Source organism: Pomacea canaliculata, linkage group LG5, assembly GCF_003073045.1.
Source record: "Pomacea canaliculata isolate SZHN2017 linkage group LG5, ASM307304v1, whole genome shotgun sequence".
NCBI classification, from domain to species: Eukaryota; Metazoa; Mollusca; class Gastropoda; order Architaenioglossa; family Ampullariidae; genus Pomacea; species Pomacea canaliculata.
Genome location: NC_037594.1, coordinates 26174150 through 26187962, shown reverse-complemented (window position 1 = coordinate 26187962; position 13813 = coordinate 26174150). Strand labels below are relative to the sequence as shown.

The 13813-nt window shown below is 42.9% G+C and overlaps 2 protein-coding genes and 1 long non-coding RNA gene across 3 annotated transcripts; all 3 read right to left on the bottom strand.

Annotated features, from left to right (window-relative positions):
• Positions 1 to 338: 338 nt before the first annotated feature.
• LOC112564554 lies at positions 339 to 2524 on the bottom strand. Its single transcript, XR_003099241.1, has 3 exons — positions 2119 to 2524; positions 982 to 1111; positions 339 to 692 (listed from the first exon to the last, which is right to left on the bottom strand). It is a non-coding gene; the product is annotated as an uncharacterized LOC112564554 (long non-coding RNA).
• Positions 2525 to 4415: 1891 nt separating this feature from the next.
• LOC112564469 lies at positions 4416 to 7379 on the bottom strand. Its single transcript, XM_025239314.1, has 3 exons — positions 6759 to 7379; positions 5872 to 6036; positions 4416 to 5376 (listed from the first exon to the last, which is right to left on the bottom strand). Exons 1-3 carry the CDS (start codon positions 6910 to 6912, stop codon positions 5135 to 5137), a joined length of 561 nt encoding a protein of 186 aa, XP_025095099.1. The 5' UTR covers positions 6913 to 7379; the 3' UTR covers positions 4416 to 5134.
• A 1188-nt stretch (positions 7380 to 8567) lies between these two features.
• Positions 8568 to 11662, bottom strand: LOC112565062 (kielin/chordin-like protein). Its single transcript, XM_025240309.1, has 3 exons — positions 11179 to 11662; positions 10284 to 10667; positions 8568 to 9576 (listed from the first exon to the last, which is right to left on the bottom strand). Exons 1-3 carry the CDS (start codon positions 11645 to 11647, stop codon positions 9215 to 9217), a joined length of 1215 nt encoding a protein of 404 aa, XP_025096094.1. The 5' UTR covers positions 11648 to 11662; the 3' UTR covers positions 8568 to 9214.
• Between the last annotated feature and the right edge of the window lie 2151 nt (positions 11663 to 13813).

Genomic DNA, 13813 nt, shown 5'->3' with positions numbered 1-13813 from the left:
CTCGCTCACTTTGAATAATGTTATTTATCCGGTGATCCTGTTTAAATGATTTCAAAGGGTGATTGTGTTTAGTATTGCTTGTCAGTTAACCCTGTAAAATAGATTATAAATGTGTGTATTTTTAGTAACTTCTTTATCATTTTATCCTATTTAATTGTGTGTGAGCGTCTCCTAACATTTTATGGTCTTCTATGCCCTCACGTATTGTCATCGTCAACATCATCGAAAACGTCGTCGCTCCTACGTTGTCGTCCTTTGTACACTAAAGAAAACCTCAACACCATTGCTTGCCGCCCACCCGTGCTCACGACAGACACTCACTGCACACACTGCACCACTCACTGAATTCAGCTTTATTGACATTCTGACAGAACAGATTGAACGAAGAGTTAGGATACAACAGAGCTAACAGCGCCACCTAGCATAAGGCTTTAGAGCCATTTGTCGAGTGTATCTTGGCTCTCTGCTGGGTTGAGGTTGGGACTATCTTGGCTCTCTGCTGGGTTGAGGTTGCGTCTAGCTGGACGACTGTTGTATTAGTGTTGACCCTATCTTTTCTTGCTTGTGAAAGAAAAAAAAATGATGGTGGAAGATTGTCGGAGAAAGAAGAAAGAGTCTAAAGGCGTCTTCGACTACATCCATAAATCCTGTTCCTTGTTCAGGTCAAACATTGCATTTCTTCTGGCACCACTCTGTAGAAAGACGACAGAAGGGTTGAGTACCTTACGTACCTCAAGTATACCTCACTTTCCTCGTGTGATGATTTACAAAATGTAATCAAAATTTACAAAATGTTGACATGTTTTGGAACTGTCTCCCTCCCCCAACACACACACACACACACACATAAATATTCACGCACAATTTTATTACATAAAGATGGATATAAATACTTTCATATGCATTCCTAGATACTTATCTGCACACCCATACCTCAAGTTCAGATCACCTGTGAACAAGATGAAAGCAAAGCTCACTCACCGTTACACACACACGTAGCAGCAGTTGCCTGGCGGCCTGACGGGGGAGGAGCAGTCTGGGGGCAGGCATCGGACGCTCGCACATTCATCGGTTTCAGAAGAGAGGGACTCGGATGAACTTGATTCTTCTTCTAACATCACAAGACATGAGATAAAATGACAAAGCTAACTGAACCGCTGGGTGACAACTATTTTCACAGGTGACTGCTCACAGTGACAAAAAAACATGATCATGAAGCCTTTACTCGGTAAAATAAAAAGAACGAAGAACAACAAAAGTTTAAATGATTAACAAAGTTTTTAATGCGGTGATTTTACTTTCATATATTCAATTGGAGTGTATTTTTGTAAATACGTGAAGCTTTATCCGAACTCAGAAGGTGAAAGGTGTTATTTTTAATTATTTTTATTTATTTTGCTCTGGAGTTGTCTCCCAGGGGCATGAACCACAAAAACACATTCCTGCGATTGTCGGCACATTCCAGCATCACAGGACATTTGTTTTATAAGAGTCAAGAAAAATTTTTGGTTTTTTCTGTAATGTATCAGTGAGAAAAAAAATCAGGTAACAGCTAGTAGTTTTGTGTTTTAGTTGAAGATCAAATGGTTTACAAACATCTAGCCGTCGGGTGTTTTCCCCTTTTTTTTTCCCCCGACAGGGAGAAATCGCTTGAAGTTAGAAGCACTTTCTTACTTAACCAATCAACAAAACCATCTTCTCAATAAAACAGATTGGGGTGATCTTCTGTTTGTGTGTGAGAGGCTCTGACAAAGATTTATCCATAATTACACCGTTTCTACCAGTTTTAAGGATATGCTCCCTTCACTCGAAAGTCCATGCCACCGTCTATAAAACTATTAGAAATGAGACATCAAGAGTACATCGGATGAACAAGTACAAGGCTCGATGTATCGATACCCCGACTCACTCATGTCAGTTACGTGAATGGAACAACTTTAAACAGTGTGGCAGCTCAAAAGCTGACAATAAAGTCAGTCAAGGAAAAATCACCTCAGATGAAAAAAGCTTGACTAGTGAATGGCCGGCCAATGGAATAACACCAATCAAGTCACGTGAGACATTTATCGAAAGCTCAGAAATATTTTAATAATTTGTTTGCGAAGGCCGCTAACTTACTGTGTTTCATGCAGACTGGACAACACACTTCCGGCAGGGTCACGGAAAATTCGCAGTCCACGTCTGGGGGGCATCCTCCTCTGCACTTGTTCATGCCATGCATGTGGTGCACCTCCTCGTCCAGCTCCTCGTGCTCCTTCTCCTCGGCCTCCTCGTCGTGCTCCTGGTGATTCGCAGGCGCCGAGTCACAGCACCGAGCAGCTGCCAGCAGCAGCAACAGCATTGCAGCAACATTCATCTGCAACATGGTGCCAGACACCAGCGGCAGCAGGCAGTCACAGAGGGAAAAATCTTTCTTCAGATGTTGGGATGAGATGCTTGTCTTACTGTCCTCTTCCTGTGTGTTTGGAGTGCTGTCTCCCTGTCCCTTCAGATCGTCTGCTTTTTGAACGAGCCACGCAGTTCACTTCAGGAAATCCTTCAGAAAAATTGTAATCGCGAGTATTGTTTGCGCATGCGTACAAACAGGCTGCGTGGCAGATTGTTGACCAGACGTCGATACTTAGTTAAAGGCTTACAAAAGTGGATTTTTAAATCCATGGTTTGTGCTCATATATAAGCATACAGCCATCAGAATGCACAAAAGATTTAACCCTGAGATGTTAGGGATTGTCTTATTAGCATACGATCCCAGATTTGCCAGCTGTGACCTTTGTTTCGTCACTTCCTGTGCGAGGGGAGAGTGTTTGTTGTTAGTGATAATGTCTGTTGGTTTGTATCTCGAGAACAGAGTGAGATTATTCACTCAGATTTTTTAAAAATAATTTCACTATAGTATTCCTTTAAATTTGCCTTGTTACAAGATATTGGCTGCTTTTGCGAGTCTGTCATTGGGATGAAATTTAGTTGATGGAGAATGAGAGAAAAAATACGCAAAAGTTTAAGTGATAATTGTGTGATGCATTCAGCAACTCACAGTTTTGTACGAAAAAGAGAAAAAGAATGTATGAGAAATGGAAACATAGAGAGTACAGTCGGAAAAGCTGGACAAAAACTCTTACAAAAAAATAAAAATAAAATAAAAAAGTGGAAAGAAGGGGGCGCCATTTTGCGTAAACGGCGATAGAAGCTTTTTAATTATTTACAAATGGCGATGTGCGCTTTAGGTTCCCTTAACATGAGAAGCTGTAAACATTGCTATTCTGGCCTCGAATTCGCTTAATGCTCCTGCAAATTCTTTAGATGTCCTCTCCTTTTTATATACGAGTGCGAGTCATATGTTTTATACATCAGTCGCTTCACTTTCCTGCTGGTCACTGGGTGCGAGTTGAGATAATGTATCTACATGTTCTTTTTGTATATGTCCGTATATACCCGCACATCTGTCTGTGAATGTGTGTGGATGTGTGAGAATGACCCATCTGCTTTCAGTCGATCTCACCTCACCTCACCTCACCTCACCCACCTCATCACGTGCTTCCCAACGGGAGACAACTGCCGTGGACAAAAGGTAAGACCTGGAGTGTCGAATCTCTTTAGTCACAGGACCTAATCCATGGCAGCAACAGCAGGCATTTCAATTTGACATGGGAAAAAAACTTGGCAACGTAGAAAGTTTACAAAGGGATTTAAACGAAAATAACAAATCCTAACGGGGATCACAAGTACACGTGGAATCAATATCATGAGAGTCTGGTCACACTGACGTGTCGGTAAGATACAGACATTGGACTTTTGTCCATTTTGTCACCAACACCAACAGGTTGTAAACTTAATAAGAAGTGAAGGGCGGGTATCGAGGATTAAAAAGAACATTGTATTCACTAAGATCGGGAATTAGAAAATCTTTGCTCTAACGAGTGCTCGGAGGTCGAGGGTTGTACTTGTGAGACGTTATCGCCACAGCTTCTGAATCGCACCTCGTCAGCCCAGGTAAAAACTTTTTGTATTTTCTCTTAATTCGGATGAATGAGAATCGGGAATGGTTATCCAATAAGGTTGTGTTTGTCATCCACACCCAGACGATATCACCTTCGGTGACTACAAAGTGCCGGTCACATCTGACATCGTAACCTTTTGAACCCAGCGTGAGCCTCGCTTTTCCTTATGACGTCACAGAGGTTTCACTCTATTTTTCTGCTTTCTTAGTGGCCAGTGAGAATGCTGTTGTTTGAAGATTTAAAAAATAGTCATATTTGGGAAATTATTATTTTAAAGTCAACTTCACCCGATTATGTAGAAAGCATGTTGCACTCGTTAACCTTTTGTTAAGAAAATGTTCACACTCGGGTGGGTCTTTAACAGTTTATAGTCACGTGACACGAATACGCGACAAACAGGAGCTCTAACAACCAGTAGGCGGGTTACAAGTGCATAAAGACAAACAAATAGATGTTACTAATGTAAGACTTTACCGAAAGACCAAAACTAGTCACAGTTGTGAATATGTCAGCAGGATAGTAACAAGTAGTCATTCATTGCATCAGAGATGATGAACACAACATCTTACCAGTTACTCGTCAAAAAAGAAACTAAATTGGCCGTTACTCAAATAGCAGTTGTTCAAACATCAAAAGAGGTCTCGAGATACAAAAAAAAATTTAAAAAATATAAAAAACAAACAGCAAATACGTGGTTTAAAAAAAATAAACTGACTACATATACTGATAGGGAATCTCTAGAGACAGTTCTTAACTAATTAATTCTACGGACATCAGCCACAGCGTCTTCAGTGTCATGATGTTACACCTGCCCAGGTACCTCACACATCATCATCACAACAAGTCACAACATTTCATCGGCCTTCTTCGTCACAAAGTTCTTAAGATAATCAGCAGCAGGACATCAGCAATATTGAAACTGGTTTGTCTTTTGTACTGCTTACTACCTCTGTTGCTCGCGTGTTTGGAACCAACATCCTAATTCCCTCTCTGAAGATTTTCACTCCTAAATGACATGTTCGTGAACTCGGCCAGCTATCAAAATATAAAGTCTGCTCTCGCCAGTGTGTCAAGTCGTAGAAGAAACAGTTTACCCTAAATACTTGTCGCTCTTTCATTACCACTGTTCAGTTACCCTAATTATTCGTCAACCTTGCACCCAGGATGGAAGAAACAGTCTTCCTCCGATTATCCGTTGGCTTTGTTGACAAACTTGATGCCGACACGTGCTGCACGCACACGGCGGTGTAGTGTTGTCGCTGTCGCACGCCGTACATGTTCTTGTCGTTCTGCTGGGGACAGAAGCAGGTCTTGCCATCCTGGTCCACATTGTCCCCGGCGTACAGCACAGCCCCTGAGGGCAGCAAGCAGTTGTTTCCTGAAATGAGGACAGGTAAATATCAATTATTTATATCCTTGTGACGTCAGTCTCTTTATGACGTCACACGCACAGGAAGTGTCTGAGGTTATTGCGAAGATTTGACGTCATTTTATCGTATGACGCACTCTGTGTGTAAGGCTTGTAAGGCTCTGTCTGTCGGAAACTGATGAAAAGACAATTTTGAATCTTTTCCATCTTTTCGTGGCAATCGGGTGCAGCACGTTCTCGAGGCATGGTTGTCACTATGGAAACCACACGTCATAGGGTCACGTGACGGAGAACGAGACTACGTGGAAGCAAAAAAAGAGTCCCGTGTAATTTCTCTTATTAAACACAACATTCTACTAAAAACCTTCAACGTTTTCCACATGAACACACATATAAATAGACGAGATTCACATTTATCCTACTCTTTACGTATTTGATTTTATTCTTCCTTAGTTTTCCTCACCCCCCCAAAAGGCAGTAAATGTGTTTTTTTCTCTGACTTACCCAAGGGGCAGCTCCAGCAGCACTTGTGCCCCATGGTGACGTAGGGACCCACACACATCGGCGTGACACAGTTCTGCTTGTGACACATCAGATCCCCGGTGATGTAACAACGACACACGTCACACGGGCCTCCTGGAACGTCACTGGACACGTAGGCAGTCTCATCTGCAATATTCATACTGAATTTCTAAGTCGTTGTAACTAAAACTTTCGAGAACTATCTGTGTTTGAAACATTATTTTAATTTTGTAATCTGATATTTTAAACAGAAACGATTCGCAACGAACTGAAGCTTAATTTTCCATTTTACTTGACTTTCTCTTTTTTAAAAAAAAAAAAACGGATTAATGACACAGGTGTGTTTTAAAAGTAAGGAGGGCAACAGGTGAGTCTCTTCAACGTACGTGTCAGAACTTCATAATGTCGGAAAAAAACATGGCGAAACCACATGCGAACAAATGATTTCCTTGACTCGACAGATGATGTAACTCGTCATGACAGCGAGCGTGACTTGAAATGACAAGTGACACACGCTAACGTGACAGCTGGAGAAGGTGGCGTGACAGCGGAGTGCAACTGCTCAAGCTTTGTTCAGTTTTATACAGATAGGTTTTGTGATAAAGAAGGTTGTCTTACACTGAGCAACGGTTGGAAGGTTCTATAAACTAGTGAGTGTTAGAGATAAGTGCAAAGTAGAGTCTAACCCTCTTCCTTTGTCACCTTTGCCTTGTACCCCAGATACCCATCAATGGTGGACAAAGGAACCAACGAACATCTACTCCGAAGCTTATCTGGCACTAACTCCCAGGGTACGAGTCTTACCCTGTAGACATCTAGTCTGATTATCTTGGGCCAAAGGGTAATTTGAGAGACTGAACTGCACTCACCTGGGCTGAGACGTTTTCCATCTTTCGTGACACAATATTTGGAGGACACAGACTTGGGTGTGACTGGAGCTGTGTGCATGAGAACCAAGTATGTCATCAACAGAGACGCAGACCTGGCTCCCAGCCCTTGGTCCACGCCGGAGAGAGCGAACATTCTCAAACACACTTCTTTAGAAGAGGTTACTATGAAGATCAAACAATGACTCTTGACAAACGAGTTGTTGAGAAAGAAAAATCCAACGCGGGTTACGAACGTCTTTCCCCCAGTTCGTGCGTTCTGGCCAGGATGTTGTCTGTCCACGCTGTGGCCGTTTCTCGAATCCCTGCTACGAGACTAAAACTGCTTTCAACATATTTTGTGCTTGATTTTATGCACTGCACGTGTCAGCCCAGATGTGTCGACCCCGGCCCACCAGCCAGAAGCTGTAAACTGTAAATTAACGCCCTCTTCACGACCTCCATAATTGACCCTCGACCCTTCTGACGAGCTGACGCACTGTTAGACTCAATTTGGACTTGACCTGTCATACTTTTGCCTTTTGTTCTGCCAGTGTGATGAATTAGAGCCACGCTGCATCTGCACCCTCCGCAGCTTTCTGACATATCAAAAAAATGTCAAAATGTGTCTCACCTTTGACGCCATCCAAATGTCAGATCAGGCTTCTCTGTAACCAGCAGTTTGATCCCACGGCTAGAGCTCGTCCCTAGGGAACTCAGACATTTTGGTTGACGCCTGCTGGAGGTTGCAACATCCCCCATGCTGCTGACATGTGTGAAAATAGCAGCTTTGAAGTAGTGTTTGTATGTGTATGTTATGTATGTTACATGTGAGAGGTTTTCAGCGTCTCGTGTCTGTGAGAGAGAGAGAACGTCTTTACTATTCTATGCGCATGTGTCTGTGTGTCTGTCTGTGTGTGTGTTTGTGTGAAAGAGAAAGAACTCTCAACCATTATGTGTGTATGTTTTGTGTGTGTGTGCGCCTCTCTCACCTCCCCAATAGTAAGTACATATGTGTGTGTAAAGGAACGTATCCCCGTACATCTATTTTTGCTGTTCTTTCTGTCTTTCTTTTATCTGTGTGTGTGTTCATTCATTCCATGGAGGTCTCACCCATAACTGAATGGGAGAACCAGGTTTTCTTCTTTGTCATCGTGTTCAGTCTCGATCAAAGTTCCTGACCAGAATGTTCCAACAGTTTATTCTGTTCACCTCTTGATGTCGGACATCCGAGTTTTGTGAGTTTGCATTCAAACTATTGTTCGCTTCGTCGTACATCGTGTGGTGTAAAATAAGCATATTTTGATGAATTAGGCCATAAAACTGTAGCTGAATAAATGTTTAAATATTAGGAGCAATTCTTCTGTGCTGGTTACTTTTATTTTCTTCTCACAATGGAGCTCCGGATCTCACTGGCCATCTGATGTCTGTGGAGAGCTCCACGTCTGACGGCGGAGCCTTGAACGAGGACATAATTATTTATTTCTTAATTCTGATTTTGTTGGTGTTTTATGTCGTCTGAAATCAGCTGTGGAACAGGCGTGTGATAATGTGTCTTGAAGCGACCTAAACCCGATGAACTTCAATTAAAACAATACTCAGTTGTTAGAAGGGAGTCACAGGTGATAATCCGGTTCATTCACGATTAATCGAAATTTATTCCTTTTAAGGACAGTCTTAGTTAATCCGGGTACCAGACATCTAAAGGTTTTGGCCCTGAAAGAAATCATCGAGGAGGCAACTGTCGTCATGGCGAGAGGGTCAACACACTCACACACACACATGTAAACATTTTGAGACAACAATCAAACATTTCAGTTGCTTTCATTTAATCTCAACAGCCCTCAGACCCTGATGCACAAATATATTTATGTTTAGAAACTTCATCTGAAGGCAAAATACTAATCTCTCTTGCCCAACAGGCCCCAACAAAATTCAAGCCCAGTCTTCTGTTTGGCTATTCAACATTTTAGAGAATGTACATATTTTATATTATCTAAAATAATAAAGTCGCTCCAATGAAGCTTTAATTATGCATACTTATCAATTATATATATATGTAATTATATTTGTCTCACAATCTCCAATGCACTAAATATTTAAATATATTGCTCATGCTAAATACAACTCTCAAGTGCATCAAGTTTTTATTGTCTAGAGATCCAATGTAGTAAACTCCAGGGTAAGCAACTTCCAGCTAACTCCAGTACCCCAAGTGTCTAAGTCTCCATCGTTGTGAACCTCCGGTGTCTAAACCTCCACTAACTCATGGTCCTCCTCATTTACCTCTAGAATATTGTAAGATAATAAGCGGCTGTAACAAAAACAATTTTACTGTCTGTTGTATGAGTTGTACATTCGATTTCTATTTTATTTACCAATACTTTCGGGAGATCAGTAGAGGGTTCTCTACCGTTCGTGGGGGAGGTCAGGGGAGTGCTGAGTCTTTGGGTCTGGGACTAGACTGCGGGTGTGGATGTGTCTGCAGGTGTCCAGGATTCCAAGGAAGTTGAGTCAGTTCCGTCTGTGGATGTCCAGGGCTCCGAGGGAGAGGGGGATTCATCCTCTGGTGGCGGAGAAGTAGTTGTGGTCTCAGGTGTAGTTGTGGTCTCAGGTGTAGTTGTGGTCTCAGGCGTAGTTGTGGTCTCAGGTGTAGTTGTGGTCTCAGGCGTAGTGTCGGAGGGAACACAAATGGCCGTGTAATGCTCTGGTGAAGGGTAACCAATATTATAGTCCTGCTCCGGACACCAGCAACGCCCACCGTCTCGTTCCACTGGATCCGTTATGATCTCCCCTGTCTGCTCAATGCGGCAGTTTTGACCTGCAACGACCAAACGAGGTTCATCATGTCTGCTTACCTCCCCTGCTTACCTCCCTTGGCTAACAACGCCTGTCTTACCTCCCCTGGTTTAACAAGCCTGGATTACCTCCCCTGGCACAAAAAACTCCTTGCCTTACCTCTCCTGACTCACAAAGCCTGCCTTACCTCCCCTGCTTACCTCCCATATCTAACAACCCCTGCCTTACCTCCCCTGGCTCACAACGCCGAAATCCTAGCTGCTCTTGACGTGGCAAAACTCAAAACTCAAAACTGACAGAGTACATGCATGCTTAGCCTTATATTCATGCAAATAGACAGACATTGTGAGCTGAAACGACTAGTAAATATCAAAATATGTTTCTAATGCTTGAGTAGAAGTCAGTGCACGATACTGTTTCCCCAAATCTGAATTATCCCCAATGCTGTTCTGGAGATGCACACCTGTAAACATATCCGTGCAAATCAGGCTTCCAGACAGCTTCTTGATTCGTTTGTGTTGTCATTGCCTCAGCCAATGGGAAAACGGAGAAAATATGTTCATTGGACGGCATGATGTTTACCTTTGCGTGGAAACGTTTGTAGGCGTATATCTGAAGACCGGTAAAATTATGTTCACCCAGTTTTGGGGTCTAGTATTTGACACTGAGCTTTACCCACTTAGCGAAAAGTTGTTTACAGTACTAGCCCTTTATAAGCAAATCACTGACCGTTCGGACATTGGGGACAACAACTGCCATTCGGCGTGAAGAAGTCGACGCACATAGGTGGCAGGCAGTCGCCATAGACACACTGTAAACCCTCCCTTGGGTCGCACTCACAATACTTGCAGGATCCCCAGCCTGAGTACATGACCTGTTGACCGGGCTCCAGCACCTCGCCATTGTCACCGACACACGGCGGTGGTGGCGTGGGTGGTGTTGTGGGTGGTGGAGGTGGAGACGTAGTGAGCGGTTCGCATACAGCGATTGGACCCTCGTCGGAGAAAAAGTCGAAAAAGTACTCCCACGGGTTTGGGCACCAACACATCCGGCCGTCAACCTCCACTGACTCTGAGATGATCTGGCCTGTCTCCTGGATACGGCAATTTTCACCTGTCACGAGAGAAACTGAGGAACCTGACCTTTTCTGTGTTTCATCAAACTAATTTTTATTGGGGGAGAGGGTCAAACCTTCAGTTTCTGTACCGCGGACCGCAACGCACGCGCCTGTCATAAACTTGACAGTCAGTCGACCCTCGGTGTAACATGTCCAAGGGGGAGTACATGTTACAGAACTCATGAGAGGTACCTAGGTGACAGGCCTGTTAGCAGGCTACAGAATCTAGCACATGTTGCTGTAGCAAAAGCCTCATTGAAAAATACAACTCATGATTTCTTTTACTACTTTAAACAGCTCATTCCTCATAACGGACAACACTGGGCATATCATGACATTCAACATATCAAAGAATGTGTCAAACATTATCGTGATATAACATCCACAAACTATTTGTGTATCTTCGCCTATCTTTCAGCCCCACGATCCTTCGTTTGTAAGTCCCTATCGTATTGATACTGATGTAATGTAGAATATATATATATGCTGTGTAATGAAAGGACTGACCGTTGGGACAGGTTCCACAGCAGGTGTTGTTGGGCTTGACGTAGTCGACGCACATGCGGATCATACAGTCAATGTAATAACATTGAGCACCATCAGGGAAGCAAGTGCATACCCTGCACCCACCCGCATATTTGACCTCTTGTCCCACTTGCAGCTGCTCACCATTGTCACCCACACACAGAGGGGTAGTGGTCTCGGGGGTAGTGGTCTCGGGGGTCGTGGTCTCGGGGGTCGTGGTGATGGTGGTGGATGGTGTTGAGGAGGGGAGTGCTTTTTTCCGCGATGGTTTGGGTGTCGGAATTATGCGTTTCCTGTGTTTTTCCGGGTTCCGGGTACCCGACTGTTTCCGGGTAGGGTGTCTGGGTCTGCTGGTGACGGTCTGAAGCAAGACCAGCAAGAGAAGGACAGCAGCAAGGTTAAGAGTGGCGACTTCATCCTGGTTCACTGCAATGTCGATCTTCTGAAACATTTGAGAAGCGAAACATTTTGTCGGAGTTGATGAGTTTGTTGTCTGTCCTAATTCTTGCTATGGTGGGACAGGCTCACTAACACTGATGGTTTTCCTGAGGCTGGTCATGGTCGTCATTGTTTGTGTGAAGTTCACATGACCGTTAAATTACTGTAAAAACTTTCAATATCATATGTACAATTGATAGTGGTGGACATTTCTTTGTCTCGTGGGTGGATGTCAGTGTGTGAGAATTTTCTGGATTGTCAAAGAGATGATTCATTTATACATTCTTCAGTCTGTGTTCCTACGTGTGTAATGTTGATGTGTTTGGTCTCCGGTAGTATGGTCCGTGTAGTCGTGTGATACTTGCAACACCTTTCTTTCAATAAGAATATTGAGCTTGAACAGATGTTGTTTTAAAAGTAAAAAAAAATGGCGGTAGCTTATCATAAATCCTTGAAAGCCCATCGACAGATCTTTTGCTTTCTTGTTTATGAACATGTGACGTGCATGTCGCAAGCTCACCGTCTGTTGCTCGAAGAAACTTCTTCCTGGATGACAGTCGTCAAGACCAGACTGGCTGTTAGTCGTTTTCTTTGCTTTTCTCGTTGTTTCTGTATGCCATTATCGTTGTCATTGTCGCCGTCGACAAATTCTCTTTTCGTCGTCATCATCATCATCATCAATCATCATCACCACCACCACCATCACCATCATTACCATCAACGCACGTTTATAACATTTCAACATTTCAGGAGAGCCGCATTCAGAATACTGTTAGCACAAAATTTCAATTCACTCTTAAGACTTTGAAAGTAGGAAAAATAATCATGTTCCATCAAACCTCTTTCAAAAACCCTAAAAGTGCCAATAAGTCCCTTTCCAGAACTTGTGGTCTATACTGAAGCAATAAATTAACATCCAGCAAAGAAAGAAAGCAGTTGACAGTACTTACCCTTTCCTTCTCTCCGACTCTCACCTTACTCACCTCGCTTCGCTTTAATAGACCACTTAAAGGCTTACCCGAATGCAAATTCTTTTTTTTTTTCAAAGTAGTGGTAAAGTTCTTTACTAGGCTTTAATATACTAATAAGAATAAGCGAGAGACAGACCTTTAAACACCACAAAATCTCCTTCTTGTGACGTCACTAAAGTACACAGCACCTAACATGGCGGTCTGAGATTCAACTTCCAAGCTTGTATGCGGGGCCTTCATTCACGATTATGCCAGTCAGTCCACGATATGTTTATTTTTTCAAACAAAATTTTAAAAATTTAAAAAAAATCCATAAATAGTTTTGTGACTAAATAGTGTTGGCGGCAGATTCACAGCTGACAACAACCTCGAGCTTTATGTTTGACCCTGGTGGGCCTTTAACACCTGATGCGTGTGAAAGTCAATACAGCAACAACAGGTAAAGAAAAGTGTGTCGTCAGCTCAATATTGCGACTCGATTTCAATTGATTTGATTTCTATAAGTTGTGTACACACGTGGTCAACCAGTCGCTCGTGAGTGAACCCGGGATGGGTGGGAATGATCCGGTGTCCAAATCCTCCAAGGGTGGCGCTGCACCTGACTCTGGGTTTTCTGTCCGGGTTTGGAAGCTGGTCCGTGAAGATCAGCACAGACATTCCCTTCTCTTAACTAGGAAGAATCGGATGCTTCAAAGTCCAGAACACAATCACATCAGGGTGGAAAAAAACTCTTGTCAGGTGTATGAAATGCGGAGGTGGATCGCTTCACCGGCGGCTGAGAGGCGAAAAAAAGTTTGATTGATTTTAAGTAAGAACAAACTTGTGACTGAACCACGCTCAGATTTGGAAGGAAAGCTTAATATAGGATATAAGTAAGATAAGTTAAGGTAGGCTTAAGCAAGCTCTGGCTGGTATTAGTAATACCAGACTGGCATGACTAATATCTAACTGAAATGAGAAATACCAGACTGGTATGAGTAATGAATGACTCGTGTGAGTAATGTCTTACTGGTATGAGTAAGGTCAGACTGGTACGATAAATTGCTGACTATGATGAGTAATATCGTGTATAATATTGTGAGTAATATTGTGAGTGTGTGTAATATTGTCTGTAAGCTATATCTGGCGTTGTATCATGCTTTAACAGACAACCATTTCCAAAGATCTAATCTCGTCTATTTATATGTGTGTTCATTTGGAAAACGTTG